The 20,672-nt window shown below is 44.5% G+C and overlaps 1 protein-coding gene across 3 annotated transcripts; it reads right to left on the minus strand.

Moving 5' to 3' along the window:
* Positions 1-98: 98 nt before the first annotated feature.
* LOC123446951 (membralin-like protein At1g60995) lies at positions 99-7,442 on the minus strand. Of its 3 annotated transcripts, none has more exons than XM_045123499.1 (15): positions 6,988-7,442; positions 5,634-5,696; positions 5,452-5,482; positions 5,060-5,226; positions 4,593-4,674; positions 4,377-4,438; positions 3,120-3,214; positions 2,928-3,007; positions 2,640-2,723; positions 2,256-2,372; positions 2,083-2,168; positions 1,858-1,964; positions 1,502-1,593; positions 1,318-1,394; positions 99-964 (listed from the first exon to the last, which is right to left on the minus strand). In XM_045123499.1, the coding sequence occupies exons 1-15, from the start codon at positions 7,150-7,152 to the stop codon at positions 494-496; spliced, it is 1,779 nt and encodes a 592-aa protein (XP_044979434.1). In that variant the 5' UTR covers positions 7,153-7,442; the 3' UTR covers positions 99-493. The 3 variants fall into 3 exon arrangements, with proteins under 3 accessions (XP_044979434.1, XP_044979433.1, XP_044979432.1); XM_045123498.1 differs by having other exon boundaries at positions 5,320-5,482; XM_045123497.1 differs by having other exon boundaries at positions 5,060-5,482.
* Between the last annotated feature and the right edge of the window lie 13,230 nt (positions 7,443-20,672).

Here is a 20,672-nt window from a genome sequence, read left to right on the forward strand (position 1 = left end):
TCCATCAAGAAACGTTATACCGAGTCAGCCTGTACTCGGTACCCTTTCCTTGGCCCAAAACCAGGTGAACAAAAAGGAAAAATGTGAGGGACAACATGTGCAACAAGTCATTCCATTCGTCTGCAGCATTCGGCACCACTACTACATGTTACACCTCGCACCCACACACTGGAGTACAAAAAGAATCGCACAACACTCACTATCAACGGCGTTTTTTTGTACAAGGCTCCAACGGCACTAGCAATTTACATACACTAGACCCAACAACCAAAAAGAGAGAGAGAGAGGCATATGGGAGATAACACGGCAGCATTTCCGGCCCGCAAGCCGCTACGCAAGCATATTCGTCATTATCCTTTGATGAAGGGGGGCGGGCGGGCTAGCATCATCAGCTTATAACGACACCGGACCATCGCTTTGTCCAATCCGCCCGCCATGCTCGGCATTTCATCTTTTATATGGTCCGCCTTCATATTTTCCGTCTCCACGGTTTCTATGTCACCTGCTCGTTCTCGTTTCTGGGCGGGTCGGCGTAGTCCTGACCTTGGTGGTCGCGAACGTCCCTGAACATGGAGAAGAAAGAAACTATGCCGTCAGAAGCGCCGCCTCCTAACAACCATAGCAAGAGGGAACCGAACGGGTTCAAGGAGCCCGAGGCTGCGGGGGCATTGCCGGCTTGCTCAAGGTTTTGATCTTCGTACTGGAGAGGGCTGGCGGCTGCTGCCTCGGCGTTTTCGTTGAGCTGCTGCCCCACCTCTTGTTGGTTCCTCGTGGGCTCGTCCTGGGCCAGCAGGGGATCTGCTTCACGGGCTGCGCCAATGTCGTCATTTATCGTGCCGGGGTCTCTTACGTTTACCCTCGCGATATGTAGTGTCGAAGTGTAAATGGTAGAGGATGTGATCTGGACGCCGGTCTGTTGGTGAATGTGAGCTCGGCTCCTGATGAATCTCTGGAGGGCTGGCACCTGACAAACAACAAGCCAATCTCAGGTAAATATCACGGGCGACAAGGTGACGTCAGGGCTTTTGAACCCTTTAGCCATTATACAATCTTCCCACCATCCTATGTGCACCCTATCTAGCTCGGTAGCTATATGAGACCAAAGCAATCTTTGCGACCTATAATGCATGAAAAGTGTGACAAGAGATGCATCTTAAGCAGTTGTCAGAATCTACAAATGGAACAGTTCATCGTGCCCAAGGGAACAAAATGTCAACTGGTATTTACATGCTCAAAGATAAAACAAGACAGTAAAGAGCCCTGAACAAAGAAGAGTGGAGAAAGTACAAAGCTACAGAGACAGTTGGATCAACTCACCTCAAAACGATTCCAAAAGTACAGGATTAGATGCTGCATGAACGCTGCCGTAGCAGAGAAAGCCAGGTACGAGAAGCCTGACAAAATCACAAAAGATTGCACCAATATGCAAGTCATACAGCTATAAGACACTCTCATTAGTTTGTCGACAGTAAGTTCCAGAGAAACATATCCAGCTACATACCGTAGGTGTATGAGAAGAAGTAGATGTGGAAAACCAGGAAATACAACAAGAAAAAGCGCGGAAAGAACTGCATTGATATAGATGTGCGAACACTGCAACAAATAGAAGAATTAAAGTAGTTCAGTTTAAAGTCACTTTGTATGCATGATATTATTTCTGCCTGTAAGTGAATCTAGATGATGCACAAATTCCCAGCACTCCCTGTAAAGCTTTCTCTATCTCGAAGTAAATCTAACTGCTCTTGCAGTAGTTCAGTGAACAATCCTAGTTATTCCTTAGACAATTTTACATGTCCACGCTATAGTAGGATGGAAATTTTGCAGTAGTAATCATAAAGCATTCTGCAATATACTCACCTGATCATAGTGAACAGCTCACATAACCACACAAGAGTCAGAACAAGAAATGCGAGCAGCTGGTCATCGTAGAACTCAAACAGAAAAAAGAGGATCCCAATCATGATCTACAGAGACAAGAGTACAAGGATTAGTAAGTTAAGCAGAATTTGTCTTCAAGTGTACAGCTATACATTTTCAGCAAGAATTTCAGTTAGTTAAATACATCAAAGTGCTTTGCCATACCGGAACAAAAACCAGTGATTCGATGACATGCACAAATATCAGTTGAAATGTGGGCAGCTGGTGGCGTGCATGGTGTTGAAGCTGCACTGAAAATTTCAAGGAAACATGCATCATTTATTATCCATTCATGAATTAACTAGTAGTTTCTGCAACCTACAGAAAGAAACACAAACCTGTGAACCTAAGCATGCGGGACTGTGTTTCCCTCAGGGTAAATGAAACAGACATGGTGGTTGTGAAGAATACAAAGAGTGACATTAGAAGGACACCACATTTCGTCACAAAGTAATCTGCAAACAGCGAAGGTACAACGCATCAGAATTCAATAGACGTAAATGAGATAGGAATCTTGTGAGACATGTAAAGCAATAAAAGGGCTGTTACAAAAGTTGAAAATATTGTGGTTCCACATTTTCTAATCACATTATGTTGTAAGATTAGCAGTCCAAATCTCATAAGGCACAAAAACATCGGTGCCACTACTACACCGTGAAGACAGACACAGCCTGTAGTCAGGTCAATTTTGAGAGAACAAGTTAAGAAAACAATATACAGACCTCCGAATCTTGTAGGACCTGTCGGCGGTTCATGACCATAACTAAGATCATAAAGCTCCTTTGTCTGAAAGTTATATAGATAACCTGCATGTTATACCAAGGGGGAAACCCATCTATCAGAATGGGTCGTCTTAAAGAACAAATAAAGATAGACTGCTAACATCTGACATTTGACATGCTTCCAAGCAAGTCCTGTGTGTTTATCAAGGACTAAGTTAGCAAACATTACATAGAGGAACTATGGCAATTTTAAGACCAGCATAAGCACAAGCCATATCAGAAGCGTACCCTGACCAGGAGAATTCACTAAGCTGTTTGTAAGTATAGTATCATAACCAACAATGCTGTTTATCAAAAGCTGCTGCCACCTGAAAAGAAAAAGGGGGAAAGGAGATGTAAATATCCGCTCGCAGTTCAGTTCATCTTAAATAAATGTGTGTCCCAAGATTCGTCTCCTACCAAAAAAAATGTCAAGGTTACCTGTTCCCAAAGCAAGGATTTCGAGCAGAAATCGTGATGTTTATAGTTCGGACACCATGACTATTTTTGGCTACTTCAGAAAGTAAGAAATATCCCTGCAGGAAACAAAGTAAGACATAAGAAACCTCTTACAGTGAATACTGGCCAAACTACAAAGCCAGCACATGTGTACAATCATTGAAGTTTTTTTCTTCTGAAAGTACAATCAATCAATCATCCAAGTTAATGTAATGGGCCTCCAACCCATGAATGACTTCATGGAGTTATACTAAGGAGAAAAATGCATTGGAGGCTTGGAGCTCTCTAAACTGTTGTGATCCTCTCACTTTCCTCCCCGAATACTTAGTTTACATTCTGTGCACCTAAGCTAGCTACGTTTTGCTCCATAACTGCCATCTGCATTTAACTAACAGATCTCATTGGCATGGCTTCCAATGAGCCTAATTTGTGGCATCGCATGTTATGCTGTGGCTACAAACGGGTCTATGCAGACAGGTCATGACACAAAAACTGTATTAGTTTAAGATTTCTAATTGACTATAGCTGAGCCATACTCCCAAGTATAAGTACGTCAAGCAAGCGACCAGTCAGCACAGCGACACGAAACTCTACCTCGCCGCACAGCATGGGGGCCTCAACACCGTGCACCAGATCATCACCGAAATGAACATGCAGATGAACAGCACCGGCAGGAGTTCGACAGCGAGGTCGCGGAGAGCCGTGTCAGTGTGGCACCATGATCAACTAGCCCAATGAAGTGGAGGAGACAGTGCGACTCATCGCCGCCAGGAGTTAACATGTCAGTATTCTTTTTGCTAACCCCATGTATTCCACACAATTACTTCTCTTTAAACTACAGTGGTGTCTTATCCACAACGGGACCATCTTTGCCACTGTGATGCCTGTCTCAATAAAGAAGGGATATCCCTCCTGTCATTCCATGCCAGCACCCAGATCACATAGACCATTGGCAAATCATACTTGTGTGTGTGTGTGTGAGTTAGTTTAGGAGAGACATTTTGGACCTATGAAAATGAGCACAAATGTAGGAGGCACAGACTATCAATTGAAAGTTTTGAGAGGTAGGTGGGAAAACCACACAACTTTAAGGAGATCCGATGCCTTTTTCTCTTTAAGAACAAACTACAAACCCAGTCATTCCCAGTAAAAGTAGCAGCTAGGAAGTTCATTAAGTAGTCAGGCACCGTAGTGCATTGATAAAATGACTAGATGATACCAATAAGCCAAGAACCTTACCTTCTCCACGCCATATAAATACGTAGGCTCAAACGATTTGCTTCTTTTCTCAAACCACTTCACTGTAACAAACAACATAACCTAGTGAGAAGTCCGAAAAAATAAATACTCGAAGTTTAGCAACCAGCAGACAGAGTTATTAAAATTTCTAAAGGCACCATTGTAGGAGGAAGAACCAGAGAATATGGCCATTTTACTGCAAAGTGAAAACATTACCAACGGTCGAAAGAAGATGATCCATGCTTGGTAATTGAAGATCCTTAATGAGGTGGAGAAAGTCATCCCAGTTCGATCTGACCTGTCATTCATATATGGGAAGAAAAGATCAACCCCTAGTTAGAATATACGCATGACTAATAAACGAGACACAAATATCAGCACCAGCACCAGTCATGAAAGAGCAACTCCAAAACAGGAAAATCATGACCCCGCTTTATGAGATTCAGCATGGAGAATTATCTCAATAAGTATCCATTTTATTAATCAAATGATATTGCTAGCTTGCACGTCCAGATGTGCTCCTCATACAACAAACGGAATCACCTAACAAATTTTCTTTTACTTTAATAGCACCTAACAGTTGTGTTACTGCAAACATGATCCTTCAAGGACCAACTGTAGAAGAAAAGTATGGAAAGGAGCTACAAATGCAAATAGTTTATGATACTGATCAAACTTCTTACCATTAGTTGGAGGGTATTATCTGAAACCTGCTTTATGTTCCTCCAAAATATGGCCGCACGAGAGTACCACTTTCTGGATAAGTATGCAACCGCTGCTTTAATCGACTCTTTAGCAGATAAAGGATGATGTACAGAACCCTCTCCGGTTGTCTTCACTTCCGGTACCCCTGGAATGATTGCAGTAACAATTGCGTCAGCTGCATTCTCTGACTGTGGTTCAAATTCTTTGTCTTCATTCCAAGTTCGAAACATAATCTTACTCCTTCTAGCTCCAGGACCAACCCAAGTTGACAAAAACTTAGATGCCAAAACATTGAACTTATCACCATTAACCTCTAGAATTTTCTCAGCTGAACGCCCCAGGTTCTGGAGATCCATAATATAAGACGCACCTTTGCTGGCCCATAGCCCACCACTGATTATCTACAACTCAAAATCAGGGTAGCACTTTACAGACGATACAATAATACCAATAGGAAACATGAACATGTATTGCAAATAGGAACAACAATCACGGGGAACATTTCTATACTGGAAATCCAAGCATGCAAGGAGGAAAAGCATAAAAACATACCTTGATTTGGACAAGTTGTGCTTCACCAAATTCAATCCCAGTGAACTCACTTGAGCAGCCCGGCTTCGCATGGAAAAGACAACTCAAAGATTAGAGGCTACACATACACACTGGACAACTATGGACCCAAAAAAAATTCAGAAGGAACAAATATGAGCTACTGCGCACGAAATAGAATGGCTTGGTATTCTTCTCGTTTTCTTACTAATCTAGGGTAGGCCATCTCGCCGCTCACACACGTCAAGATGCAGGCGCTGCAGCAATTAATGCTCACACTCCAGTGCATACAGCAGCATGGCCAATACGGCGGTGATGAGCTCTCCACATGCGGGCGGGGAACGTACTGGCTGATTGTTTTCACATTTGAGTTGCAGCTGGCTGGGCTACATAGCAGCCGACTGATTACGTATTTGAGTTGCAGCTGGTTGGGCTATATACTGGGTTTCGCATTTGAGTTGCAGCTGGTTGGGCTATATACTGGGTTTCGCATTTGAGTTGCAGCTGGTTGGGCTATTTAGTGGCCGGTTGATTTCGATGCAACGACTCAAACAATTAATGCGGACGGCAGGCCAAGCGTCGCCAGCTCTGCTGCATACTGGAAAACAAGGTATAAACGGGAAAATAGCGACGCGGGAGGGAAGGCGCCTTCTAACTTGGAACAAAAGGGGAAAACTAGGTGCCCTCTAATTAGGAACAGAGGAAGTAGGCAACAGTACTTCAAACTTTCTCGTTTAGGTGCAGACTGTATCTCATAGTAAAACCTAAGCAGTTGGCAGAATAATTCAAAGAAACATTCGCCATGAATGCAAAAGAGGGAATGGAAGCAAAGGACATTATAGATATGAGATTAACGCGGTGACGATTTGACGAAAGGCGGAAATAATAGTACTACATCTGAGACTTTTCTGCTAGGCTACTACTGGGTCAGAATGCTTGGTATTGTGGGAAAGAGCTTGACCAAAACACATGAAAAACATGACAGGAGATGAAGTCCGAGTTACAGAAGCAGCCTAATAAAGCAACCAACAGCTGGACTAGTCTAGCAACAACAAGATATCTATAGACCATAGGCTCTCGTAAGGAAACGAGGATGATGATTCATAAGCTCCTTGGTCGGGAAATCGTCAGCACAGCAGCGCACCAAAATGTTACGCTGATTGGACCAATTTTGCAATCGAATTGGCAACGCAATGGCAGGGATCCAACAGAAGCCCGGTCCTAATTCATCGCGTATATGTGTGAGGTGAGAAGGCTAGCTAGGGCACCGAATTTGATTCCTCTTCGTTGCGAGGCAGAGGGGCGGGGCGGGGCGGGGCAGGGGGGGGGGGGGGGGGGGGGGGGGGGGGTCGGTCACCTGCTGCACGAAGTTGGTGTGCATGACGACGAGCAGGCAGAAGAGCGCGACGGCGCCGGCGAGGTAGAGGTACTCGAGCGCGAGGCGGATCCGCGGGGTGAGCAGCTGGGACAGCATCCCGGAGAGCCGCGCGTGCACCCGCAGGAACGTCTGCTCCGGATCCATCGCCCCCCTCACCCGCCGCGCCGGCGCCCAAGCAAGCTTCGATTCGGCCCGGCCGGGGGGGGGGGGGGGGGGGGAGGCGGATCGGGAAGGGGTTCCGGCCGCCGCCGCCGCCGCTCGCTCTCCAAATCCGGCACGGCCCTCGGGAAATCGGTTGGGGATTTGAAATTCCGAGGGGGCAGTTCGCGGAGTAATAGCAACAGCAGACGATAGTTTCGATGTGTATTTTTTTTCGTTCGCGTTGCGTTGCGTTGCGGTGCGGCTGCGCCGATGATGATAATGACGACGACGATGATAATCGGGATGTGGGCCCCACGGAGCTCCTTTCTTGGGGAACGGGCCATCTTGCTGCAGTGCTCAGCTTGTGTCAGCGCTTGTGTGTGTGTGTGTGTGTGAAGGCGGCGGCGCGCATCGCTTCTGGTGCCTTTTCTTTCCGTAAAAAACGAGTTGTTTTCTCTTCGTAATGTTCCAACGTTTGGGAGAACATCGGATTTACATTGATCCAACAACGACATTACTCCTTACGTTTCTAAATACTAGCAAACATGCCCCTGCGTTAATCACCCCCTTATATATATTGGACGATATTTGTAAATCCTTTGACAACTACCAACATGATAAATAACGTGTTACATAAAAATGTAATGACTGCATGATTTTTTTAGTGTACTCAATGTGTTTTTAAAAATCCTTATGGACACGATTTAAATAAATATGAAGGTCAGCATTAGTTCACTTGTTTACATAAACCTCATATCAACAGTTTAGCATACATCATTGTATATTGACTAGCAAAAGGGTCCATGCGTTGCAACGGAAGAAAGAAATACCACACGGCACACGCTCTTAATTTATAAAAAATGTCTATAATTTGAGAATTTATAGTTACGATACAAATAAAGATGGTCTTATCCTATAAAAATGCAGTTCAAAATTTCACAGGTCTTCTATTTTAACATGGCTTGCATGTAGATTTAATACGTACAAAGAATCAGTCAAGTGACCTTGAGTTTCATCTCTAATCATGATTTTGTTGACGTGTTCATTCCCAACTCGGATGAGTACCGGTATGAATGAAAGACGAATAATGACTTATTTATTAAGATTGCACCCTAGATAGTATTTTTATTAAACGTTTAACAGATAAAATAATATCATATTTAAATTCTACATATTTTTCTAATCAAATTCCACGTATAATATGTTAAATTTGGAGTTACGGTTTAAAAGATATGAGTTTAAAAAAATATTTAATATATACTACGAGTTTAATGTCATAAACAGTAAGGGCTTTTTTGGTGGGTTTTCCGACGGAAACGATAGCCTCTTTATTATTAGGTAAAGATTGGTTATTGTGCACGATGAAAAATAGGATGCCTATGTACATATTGTAACCTTTAGCATATGGTAGCTAGTAGGAATCAACATCCGCTATAGTGTCAACTCTATCTTTTGTGTGAGCATTAAACTGTTATATCTACTCAAGTCAAATGAGACAAGAAACATATGTAATAGGCATTTCCAAAATAACCAATATAGAGGAGGTATTAATTAATATTGCACAATAAGATTTATTGTAGAAAGTAACATGCAAAATAATACCATATTTAAAATCTTCACTTTTTCTGAGTGATTTTCATATATAATGGAGTTAGGATTTAAAAGATATGAATGTTTTAAAAGCATTTAAATTTACACAAAAAATGAAGCAATAGGAAAGGAAAAACAGGAAAGTAACATGCAAAATCTCTCCCCAATAATAAAGCAGCTACTGTTTCTGTCGTTTGTCATGGCGGTTTTGCAAAATAATAGCATATTTGAAATCTTCACTTTTCTCCGAGCAATTTTCATATATAACATGTTAGATTTGGAGTTAGGATTTAAAAGATATTAATGTTTTAAAAGCATTTGAATTTACACAAAAAAAGAAGCAATGGAAAAGGAAAAACAGGCCGGTGCCGGAGTCAAACTCTCGTCTACTCCTGTTGGTGCAACAAGCAGTCGGTGCGTCAACCACTGTGCTAGGTAGATGATTGTGCTGAAATTGAGGTGGCACTTTATATACACCAAATTAAGGGAACCGTTTTTTGTTTTTCCACTTAAAAAGGGAGTGCGGGTTGAATACACAAAACTTCAGGGATGTTAGAGCATATATCTCCATATGTGGTTTTGATAATTGATGACAATTCCTATGGACTAATGGTTGCCTTAAGTTATATTTATAGGATTTGTCCATAGGCACTTCTTGAAGTCCATCTGTTGGGTTCAAAGAGTTTATATGATGACCAAGATGATATTCAAGGTATTATCCAAAGAATGATCATAGAAACACTAGGTTGATCAAGATCTGAGACAAAGAGTAAATCAAGATGATCAACACACAAAGCGTATAAGATGTACCGAGAGGGATCAAGTGATCCCATGGTATGGTAAGCATTGTCCATTACGTGTTTGTGTACTAACCCATGGTCTTTGTGAGAGTCCTATGTGGGGGTTAGGTGTGCTTCCATGGGCTTGCGTCAAAAGGAAGATCTCATACAACCCATGAAGGACGACGTCAAGTGGTGATCGTCATCAAGATTGTGGTGTGCAAGATCAAGTGGATCAGCACGAATATATCATTGAAACTATTGTTAATGATCATGTGTTGATAAGGACAAGCTCATGTGCTAACAAGGACAAGATCAAGATAAGCATTCCTGAGCACTACATGCTTGATTCTTGTGGATGTTCACATGGTGGACAAATGAAGATGACTACATAAGCTAGGCTTTCCACATTGTGTATGGGTGAGCTGCTTGAAGACTTCATCATGTCTTGCTTTCAACTTGAGCCAAGAAGGAACAACAACATCAAGCTCAAGTGAAAGGGCTAACTCAAAGGTATCAGTTCCTTGGACGTTAGTGGTGTGGAGTGATGATCAGCGAATAAAAGTATACACTCAAGTATGGATCATCAGTACCCCCTTTATGATTCTTGAGTCTTTAGGGATCCCGCACTATTAAGAGGGGATCACAGGTTTTGCGATGAACTTTCTCAAACTACATCTCTACTTTTCTGCTCATACCACATCTTCACTACTCTGCTCTTATCTCGAAACAGAACTAATGCCTCGGACATCCGACCTCCTCCATACGTCCGAGGGTCGGACGACCGACCAGCTTCGGAAATCCGGAGCTCTGCACCAGAAGAACTTGAGCCATATAACTCGGACTTCCGGCTCCCTCCGGACGTCCGAGGGCCGGTCGACCGACCAGCTTCGGAAATCCGGAGCTCTGCACCAGAAGCACTTGAGCCATATAACTCGGACTTCCGGCTCCCTCCGGACGTCCGAGGGCCGGACGTCCGTCCCCTTTCGGAAATCCGGAATCTCGCACGAGAGAAGTTTGAGTCGAATAACTCAGACTTCCGGCCTTCTCCGGACGTCCGGTACCTGTTCAACTCCACAATGATTCCAGACATATCTACAGCCCTCGGACGACCGACCCCTGTCAGACGTCCGACTCCTTGTGGGTGTTCGGACATCCGAGAAACTGCCGGATGTCCGACCACTGGCAGACTTAAGTGACCCCAACGTTTGTTTTTCTCTCCCCACTATAAATACCCCCTCCCACTTCATGAGAGTACGCCCAACACAGCCATATCCTCATAAGAACACATTTCTACCCCACACACATTTGCTCACACCAAATCTTAGATCCCAAGAGCATTTGTGAGCCCCTTTGAGAGTTGTTCCAATCAAAAGATAGATCTTCTCCCTCTCCTTCTCTCAACCCAAGCTATTTGAGATTTGAGCAAGTTTTGAGCATTTCCCGTGATCTTGTTACTCTTGGAGGTTGGAGACTCCTAGGCGGTAGGAGTTCTTGGGAGAGGAATCAATCCGTGTGATTACCCCCCGGAAAAGTTTGTGAGGGTTTGGAAGCCACCTCAAAGGCTTACCACTAGTGGTTGAGAAACGCCTTCGTGGTGTTATCTCAAAGGGAGAATAGGGTGAGCCTTCGTGGCGTTGGTGTGCCTTCGTGGTAACATCCACCTCTCTAATGGTGACTAGCTTCCCTCCAAGGAAGTGAACATCGGGATACATCTTCGTCTCAGTGACCTTGGTTATCCTTAACCCTAACTCCTTACTTGTGGTTTACTTGTGTTACTTGAGCATACATACATTGCATATTGTTTGTGCTCATTATATTGTGTTGGCTATTTCTTTGTACAAGATTAATCGTTCAAGCATACCCTCTATATCCACACGTTCACACTTGCAGCTTTTGATATATTGTGTGCTATAGTGTGATCTAGTATCTTGTGTCGTTCACCTACTTGTCGGGTGATATAGCTCAAGTAAGTTTGTGTAACTTGCTTGTGCTTGTTAGTAACTGTATTGTGTCCATCTTGGTAGATCGTGTTGTTGATACACGTTGCGGTGCCTATTGCATTTAGGATTTGTGTTTGAAAAGTATCCTCTTAGTTTATTTCCGCATTAGGCTTAAGCCAAATCCGAAGAAGTTTTTAAATAGCATATTCACCCCCCCTCTAGGCGTCATCGAGGTCTTTTTCAAGGGACTTTTTTGCAAAACCGCCACGACGGACGACAAAAAACAGTAGCTGCTTTATTATTAGGGAGAGATAAGTCTTTTTCAAGGTTTTGTTATAGACTAGTCTCATTTATAAGGACAACGTCTATGTCACATAATTTTTTTAAAATAATTTTTATAAAAAATTTACGTTTTAAAACAAATGAGTATATCACCAAGTTTTCAGGTATAATCCAGAATGGAACGAAAAATACAAGGAGTAACATGGTAATCCAAAGGAAAAAAATAGAACAAAGTAAAGAATAACAAGGAGCTCCTACGCTCCCTCCCCCCCCCTCCCGCGCGGGCGACGGGCGAACCCTCGATCCCCTTATTCGCCTCTCTTCCCTGTCATCGTCGGCCGACGTGTTGCAGCGGGCCGACAAGAGCTGCCTGGACCCATTTAGGCCCACGGCCGGGGCCGGTGAGGGCCTCGTAGATCCCCATCGTCTGCTCGCCCCTGAGGCGGCGGTTGAGGATGTTCCCTCTCATCGACTAAGTTGTGGATGCCCCCGAGCCCAGTGTCTCCTCTTCCTCCCTTCAGGTCTCGTGTCGATGGCCTTAGTGAGACGATGAGGTCATTTCGATGACCGTGGTGGCACATTGTGACAGCCCGATGCCGACGTTCTAGAAACTTCCCCTTTTCTTTCCGTTTTCGACGTGTGGGTATTTTCAGTTGCCACATCATCATCGCATCATGCGCATCATCAGCATTGCATCGGCATCTCCGTTGCCGCCAGTTTTCAAAACTTGCATCCGTTGTTAGTTGCCGGTTCGCGTCGTTGTCCGTTCCGAGCCCGACCGCACACACACGCGCCCGCGGCACCGTCGAAACCCTGTTTATGTAGTGCGTTTAAAAACTCTCTCTGACCGCGGTGAGACTTGGCACACGGTCACGATTAGATGTAGCTAGGCCGCCTGTCGAATTTCGTCGCGATCGGAGACCGACTGGTACCCGAACGGTCGACCGTAGCGGCACCGTCTTCGGTTATTCGTCGGATGTCTGTCGGTTTTGTTAAAGTTCGTGCCGCGCCGCCCGTTCTCCCTCTCGTCTCCGGACATCTACACAACACGGTCGCGTACCCATACCCGCGTTCGGAATCGTCCGAATCCGACCCCGCGGTTGGATCCGGAACGAAATTCCGGTTAACCGAACCCATTTTTTCGCTATAAATACCCCCCATGCCATTAATTAGACAGCCCCTCTTCTGTGCCTCGTTTTCCGCGCCCATCCTACCAAACCCTAGCCGCCCCCATAGCCTCTCTCTCCCCTGCCGGCGCCGCCGGGCCCGCGAGCCCGAGGCAGGCCCGCCCGAGCCCATCTGGGCCCGAGCCGCCGCCGGCTCCTCTCCCTGCCTGCGCCGCCAGCCGTCTTCGCCGCCTGCCCGGGACGCCTGCGCCGCCTCCTCTGGGTTCCAGCGCGCCGTACCGGCCCCCTCCCGTCGGCCAGCCGCGTCGCCGGAGCTCCCTAGCCGCCGCAGCGCCGCATCATCGCAGGAGCTTCCCTGCCGGCCGAACCTTGTTGCCTTGTCCCGCTAGCGCCGCCGCCTTTGCTGCCTCGCCCCGCCGGCGGCCGGATCCGGCGAGGTCCGGCCAGATCTGGCCGGCCCCGCCGCCCCTCGGGTCCCCTGCGGCCCGCACCATCCTCCCGCCGCCGCCAGTTAGCTCTCGGTCGGGAGCAGCACGACGGGGCGCTGCACCCGCTCGCCCCAGGACCGCGCCGTTGACCCCGCGCGTGGGCTCCGCTGGCCCAGCTTCCCCAGCGCCTGAGCCGGGCCCAGCAGCCGGGTTGGCCTCGCCTCGCCTCGGCCCAGTAGAGCAGCCCCAGGCCGGCCTCCTCTCCAACCGGCCAGGCCCAAGTGGCCAAGGTAAGCTATCCCTCGCCCCCCTGCGCACCTTATCTGTTTGCACCCCGTTCGGCCCGTTAGTTTTTTTATTAGGTTTTCAGTTTTATCTTTTTCAGGAAATCACTAGATTTTTAAACGCCCGTAGTTTCTAAACCGTAAGTCGGAACGACGCGTGTTATATGTCGTTTTGGGGTAGCTTCGCGAGTAGAACACGATTATCCAACATGCATTTTTGTTTAACGCTGTTTAGAGTGCCTAATGCCTCGTTTTACGTGTTGTTTAACTAGGATCCATTCCGTAGTTAATTTTCGTGCGTATCCGGATTGTCCGTATGCCATAGATTTAATGTCCATGTTTTAGGGACCATATTTCTACGTATTTTAGAGCGGTCACTCGTATTTTTCCGTGTAGGGTTTTGCCGGTAGTTTATTTTCCCGTTCAGAGGTATTAACTCGCATTAATGCGTGGCTTTATTTTGAGTTGCAAACCCCACTTATTTTATATGTTATCGGGGTAGAAAAATCCCATGGATTTTTCTGTGCAATTAGTTTTAGTTTTTGAGGAAGTTAGTTCGCGAGATATTTTGCCGTGATGCCCTTTTGTTTAATTCGTAGGATTTATTCCGTGCCTCGTTTGAATTAGTTGTCAACTAGGGAGTTGATCTTGGATGTTTTGTTTAGCCCCTGGTATTTTTGGTTGCGATAGAAATGCATGTTTAGGTGTTGTTTGCTTGCTCTCAAGTTGCTTGAATAGTGCTGTTTTAGAGGAGCTGAAATATTTCTAAGTCTGGAATCTGTTATTATTTTGTTGCTGTCTTGTCTTGCTTGCATCTTGTGATCCGTATATCTTTTGGGGTTGGTCCAATGGAGTTATTTGTACCCCTTATGTTTCTCTAGCATGCTGTTAAGTTTCACGCCATTTGGAGTCCTGTAGCTTAGGTTTTTGCTGCTGTCAATACGCCTTCAGGCTGAAACTGCACTTTCATGAGGTGTAATTTTCACTAAGTCAGAATAGTGCGTGAGATGCCATTTTGTGTCTTCGTGTCCTAGTGCTCCTTGCTGCCATGCTAGATGTTGTTAGTTGTTTGTAGTAGTGCTTCTTGCCCTCTTCCGTGCCATGCCTTGCTTGAGCTTATCGGAGTTGGGTAGCCGAAGTTGTGAGGCGTTGAATATGCTATGAGGCTGATTTTGGCAGATTGTAGTGTTTTCTTGTTTTGCTCGTAGTTTTCGAACCGTAGCTCCGATTTGATCGTGTCCTGCATGAAACTTGCTTAGAATCTTGTGTAGTTTCATTTTCTCTTGCTGGTTGTTTGTGTTGAGGTGCTCATAGCCGCCGTTGCACACATTTTGCATTCATGCCATCATATCTTGCGGTGCTCGTAGCTCTTGTTCCGTAGCTCCGTTGGAGATGTTCTTTACGTGTAGGTTGCTTGCCTTGATGCGTAGAATCACGTGAACCTATTGGTTTTTCTGTTTAACAACTAATTAAAGGTGTTAATTCAGATCTGGACAGAATTGTAAATTACCATGTGAGGTCGTTTCGGAGGTGCTATATGTCATTTCCGACCTCATTTAAAATGTCTTGATAAGTAGTTTAATTTCCGCTTCACCTCGTGTATGTTTGACAACATTAATATTGCCGTGTAGATAACCGGGAATGAACTAAATAATTAACGTGGAGTTTCGTCAATATGCAACTCGTGCATATTGAACTTCACTTAATGTGTAGGTGTGATTGTGTGATTTGTCATGCCGTGACTTGCATGTATTCAGTATCTCATGCATCATATGTGTTGTGCATCGTGTGGTGAATGTCGTGTGTTGATGCTTGTTTCCGTTTCCCCCGTCTCGATAGAGTTCCGCAAGCGTGTCGGATGTGAGGACCCGTTCGACTACGTCGGTTCGTCTGCTTCACGGAGTCATTCTTCTTCCAAGCGGGATCTCAGGCAAGATGATCATTTCCCCAGATACTATTGCTATCATTGCCATGCTAGTTTTATCGCTTCTATCGATGATGTCTCGTTGCCTACCACATGTTAAATATCAGCCTCTCAACAATGCCATGAAACCTTCAACCTGTTCGACCTAGCAAACCACTGATTGGCTATGTTACCGCTTGCTTAACCCTGTTGTTAGCGTTGCTAGTTGCAGGTGCAGATGCTTCCATGTGATAACATGGGTTCCTTGTCATATCACCATATATTAATGCTATTTAATTTAATGCACCTATATACTTGGTAAAAAGGTGGAAGGCTCGGCCTTTCTAGCCTGGTGTTTTGTTCCACCTTTGCCCCCTTAGTTTCGGCTACCGGTGTTATGTTCCATAAATGAGCGCTCCTAACACGATCGGGGTTGTTATTGGGACCCCCTTGATAATTCGTTTTAGATTAAGGCTGGTCTGGCAAGGCCCAACTTTGGTTCTACATTTGCCCAACATAATAACTTGATAATATTGAAATGCATAGGGAGTTAGCGCTACCCGAGGAGTAATTTTACATAAACAGGGGGGGCCAGTGCTGATGGTGTTGGTCCCAAACGGTCTGCCTGCGGGGCCACCGCGAGGAAACTCGAGGTTTGGCACGTGTAGCTAGTTCCATCCGTCGTGTCCTGAGAACGAGATACGCGGCTCCTATCGGGTACGTCGACACGTCGGGCGGCCTTGCTGGATTAGTTTTACCTTTGACGAGATATCTTGTGCATCGGGATTCCGGTGATGCTTTGGGTAATCTCAGAGTTGAGGTTTTCCACTAGGGAATCCGACGAGGTCGCGAGCTTCGTGATTGAGGATTCCTATGCGGCTTGTGGTAATTTGTGATGGACTAGTTGGAGCACTCCTGCAGGGTTAAATCTTTCGGAAAGCCGTGCCCGCGGTTATGTGGCAACGTGGAAACTTTGTTTAACACTGGTTCTAGATAACTTGAAGTAACTTAATTAAAAACTTGCCAACTGTGTGCGTTATCGTGACTGTCTCTTTCGTGAGTTCTTTCTCCGATCGAGGACACGGTGGGGTTATGTCTGACGTAGGTAGGTGTTCAGGATCATTCATTTGATCATCTGTAGATCACGTCCGCTATACGTAGATCTTCCCTCTCTTATTTATGGTACTCGTAAGTTGTAGCCACCAAATGTATGCTTAGCTGCTGCTGCAACCTCAACACTTAACCATACCTCACCCATTAAGCTTTGCTAGTTTTGATACCTTTGGAAATGAGATTGCTGAGTCCCCTGTGGCTCACAGATTACTACAACACCAGTTGCAGGTACAGGTAAAGGTTACTTGACGCGAGCGTGTTGATTTTTCATTTGGAGTTGCATCTTCTTCTTCTTCTTCATCGATCTAGGATGGGTTCCAGGCCGACAGCCTGGGATAGCAAGGATCGACGTCGTTCTTCTTTTGTCGTTTGTTTTCGTCCGTAGTCGGACCCTGCTCTTACTCTTGATGATTAAGTACTGTACTGATGTGACTCTGATGTAGCTTGTGGCGAGTGTAAGCCAACCCTTTGTATATCTCATCTTTTCAGTACATGTACTTGTAACAATATCCATTCTTGCGACACGACGAGATGCGCTTCTATACCTGACGAGGCCTCGTGCCAAATTGAGGATAGGGTCGCATCTTGGGTGTGACAAGTTGGTATCAGAGCAAGGACCGACCTAGGAGCCCCCTTGATTGATCGAACTTGGCCGAGTCGAGTCTAGTGAAAAACTATTTGAGTCTAGTTATATATCGGAGAGTAGGATTCTTTTTTCTCCTCTTCTATGCTCTGGTGAGGAATCTCGACGTAATAATTTAATCTACTCCTCTTCTCACTCAAAATCTTTTTAGGATCACGCGGATATTCTTGGAATCTATATGATGCCGATGTGACGGAGTTCTGTCTTGGTGCCTCCTGTGTGACTTGATTTTCTTCCGGGGAGTTGAGCTCCAGGGGATTCTTGAGCACATCGTTATCATTCAGATTTCTTAGTATCTCAGAACGAAGGATGTTCGTAATTGCTTCAATACTAGTTGTGGCGAGATAACCCCGATGTCCCCAGTACTGGTGCAGATTGTTCGGGGGTACTGCCATACTTTGTATCGTTGTGATCACGAGGGTCTGTTGTGGATGAAGGTCCGAGATTCTGGTCGTGTGTTGACGGATGTGATACAAGTGACGGTTTAGTATAGGAGTTGTGTGATATTACTCCTTGTATCCGTGTACCAGATTGCATGACCAGATATTTCGGGAATTCACAGGTGGGAATTCAAGTAGTTACTTATAGGACAATCTTCCAACAAATGCATGATGTTAGGTTGGGGTTCGACATCTAGTGGATCCGTTTGTTCACGGTCGACTTACAGCGGTACACGTTGTGTCTTAAAGAGTCCTTGTAGCTTGCTACGACTCGGGGACGCTTCGTATGTCAGGTGCACTGCCTTGCACTTGATGGCTACTGTAAACCGTGCCCGTGCGATCCTGTCCACGAAAATATCGGACGAAATATTTCTCATGAGTTTGTTCTGGCTTGTTTCTTAAGCCTCATCCTTTGTTTTGTTGGATATGGTAATTCAGTTGCTTCGATGTCAAGTGGTGTTTTCAGATCCTTCCTAATTGGTGTTCTCATATTTTTATGTGAGCGTTAATTCTTTGCTCAATCAGTTGTCTTATCAATTCTTTTCTACCGGAGTCGCCATATCAATCTTTTTCAACCGGCGTGTTTCTCTCCAAATGGATTCAATCCACTCTAATTTTTGCAGATCATTCCCTCAATTCTTTCCAGAGTTCTCTCATCTGTCCCGAGTTGTCTTTGTTTTTCCCCGCCCACCCACCCTTTTCTTAGTGATTCAATTTTCATCCAAGAGTTTTCTCTTCTTTGTGTTTCCGCTGTCTGTTCTTTTCTATCTTATCCGTTGATTCGTTGTAAAGATTCTCAGAAACTTCATGTTCATCATTATTCAGTCTTGTTATTTTTCCGGTGAATTCAATTCAGTTGTCCGTGTTCTTCATATCCTTTTGATCCTTGTAATTCTTTCCTATGTTGGAGATTCTTTCAGCCTATCTTGGTTATTCATCCCTCTCTTTTCTTCCGGAGTGTTGAAGATATCTCGGAAGTTTCGTGTTTTCAATTCTTTTAATTATTTCGAGGTGCTCAACCTCATCTAGTTCTCTTCATACCGGCGCTATATCAATCTTTCTAGTAATCTTTTCAACGGTGATTTCTTGAGTGGGCCCATAACCCACAGGTTTTTCCCAGGATCTTACCTGGCTCTTTAGTCTTATCCGGAGATCATTAATTCTTTTCAGCTATGACGTAAGTATGAATTTCATCAGTCATATTCCTTCGTCAAGATCAATTTGAATTAATTCTCATAGTTGGCTCAACCTGTTATTCTTCATTATTCCGGAGGTCTCAGCTATTCTTGGTGTTGTTCCTCGTCATCATTCTTAGCTTGCAAATTCGAAGGAGTGTTTCTCTTAATCTTGCTCCATTCTCGTGAAGATTGTCATTTCAGCTTGGGGCTATCATCTTCAATTGTTTCTATCATGAGTATCCCTTTTTTGCTATCCGGTGTAGTTCTGAGTTGTTTTTTATTTTCTCGGTCCTTCGAAGGCCATCATTTCAGAAGATTCTTCGTTCTCAGCTTTCAGCTTTCATCCTCAAATCTTCTCAATTGTTGTCTCTTCGTTCGTCTCTCGATTATCTGGTGCTTTGTTCAAGTTTTCTGTTAGGTGGATCATGATCTCTTCATTCTCATGTGTTTCCATGCATTCTTGGAACTCCCATTCATTTCAATTCTCACCGGTGCCTCTTTCAAGAATTCTTCTAGTTTGTGCTTATATCTCTCCTTAGTCATTTCAAGAAGAATAAGTGGTATGCTAGGTCCGTTGCTTGTCATCAATTTAACTTGATGAAGGATAAGCATAACTTAATTCTTATTCTTGTTCTTCTTTCTTCCAAGATATTTCAATTCTTCTTCCGGAGGACTCATGATATTAATTATTTTCTCTAGCGCTTATCTTTCTTTTCCGGAGTTTCAAGTTCTTTTAGTATCTCTTTGTGAAGCTTCATCTAAATCCAAGTAAGGTCATAATCTTATTCTTTTCTACCTTGTTATCGTTGCATCATTCATTCGTATACGGAGGTCCTTCTTGGTGGTTCATCAAGGTTTCAATTCATTCTCATGTGTTCTTCAAGTTTCTTGTTGGAGTTCCTCAAGTATCCTTTCTCTTGCATTCATATGTGCAATTGTTCTTCATTTATCCTTTCAGGTGGTATTATAGCCTTCTTGTTAGTGTAGGAGCCTTGAAGAGTTTTTCTTTCAAGAATGAGATAATTAAACCCACCAATCCTTTGATCATGAGATTATTCTTAACTCATGGTTTCTTCATCGAGCTATCTTGGTTTGGATTTCACCTAAAGCTTTTCCTATGGATTGTGCTATCGTGGTGCTTGTCATTAATCCCAGTTCTCAATGTATCCTCTCGGTGTAAGAAGTTTTCATATCTTCGCTTTAATCTGTCCTTGTTCCTTTTAGTGGTTGTTTGTCACCTCATATTTGTTGAGATGATTTTCATAAGCCCACTACTATCTTGTTCTTTTCATTGTTGTTTTTCCAACAACTTCGTCCAATTCTTCTTGCAAGGATGCTTGTCAAGTTCATTGGAGTTAGTAGCTGTCATTCTTTTCTTCATACTCTTCTTCCGTATGAGCTAGTTTCTACTCTCTTGTTCCGGAGGCTTTGTGATGTTGCTCTTTTGGGTCTGTCTTGTTGTTCTATCAAGATCATGGTGTTCCCTTGCTCTATTTACTTGTTTGTTGTGAATATGGTCTATTTCTTCCACATTTTCGAAAATTTTGTCCCATTTTCCTACCGAAGTGCTGCCGAAATTTTCCGTGAATTTCTTGCTTCTTCTCATGTCAGTCCTCATCTCTTTGCAACCTTCAAGGTTCGTTGGTTTCACTCGTTTGTCAAGAAGCGACTAAGTTTTACCTCTTGTTCTTTCTCATCCCCTCCCCCTTTCATTCTTGGATCTCGGGGCGAGATCCTCTTGTAGTGTAGGAGAGTTGTGACAGCCCGATGCCGACGTTCCAGAAACTTCCCCTTTTCTTTCCGTTTTCGACGT

This window comes from Hordeum vulgare, chromosome 4H (assembly GCF_904849725.1).
Source record: "Hordeum vulgare subsp. vulgare chromosome 4H, MorexV3_pseudomolecules_assembly, whole genome shotgun sequence".
Taxonomy (NCBI): domain Eukaryota; kingdom Viridiplantae; phylum Streptophyta; class Magnoliopsida; order Poales; family Poaceae; genus Hordeum; species Hordeum vulgare.

What these genes read in the sequence shown, in the direction of transcription:
- LOC123446951 (XM_045123497.1), bottom strand. Translation starts at nt 7,152, where the DNA reads ATGGATCCGGAGCAGACGTTCCTGCGGGTGCACGCGCGGCTCTCCGGG. An exon ending in CACAACTTGTCCAAATCAAG is followed by an intron (nt 5,483 to 5,633) that starts GTATGTTTTTAT and finishes TTTGAGTTGTAG; the next exon opens with ATAATCAGTGGTGGGCTATG. An exon ending in AGTGAATTCTCCTGGTCAGG is followed by an intron (nt 2,724 to 2,927) that starts GTACGCTTCTGA and finishes TATAACATGCAG; the next exon opens with GTTATCTATATAACTTTCAG.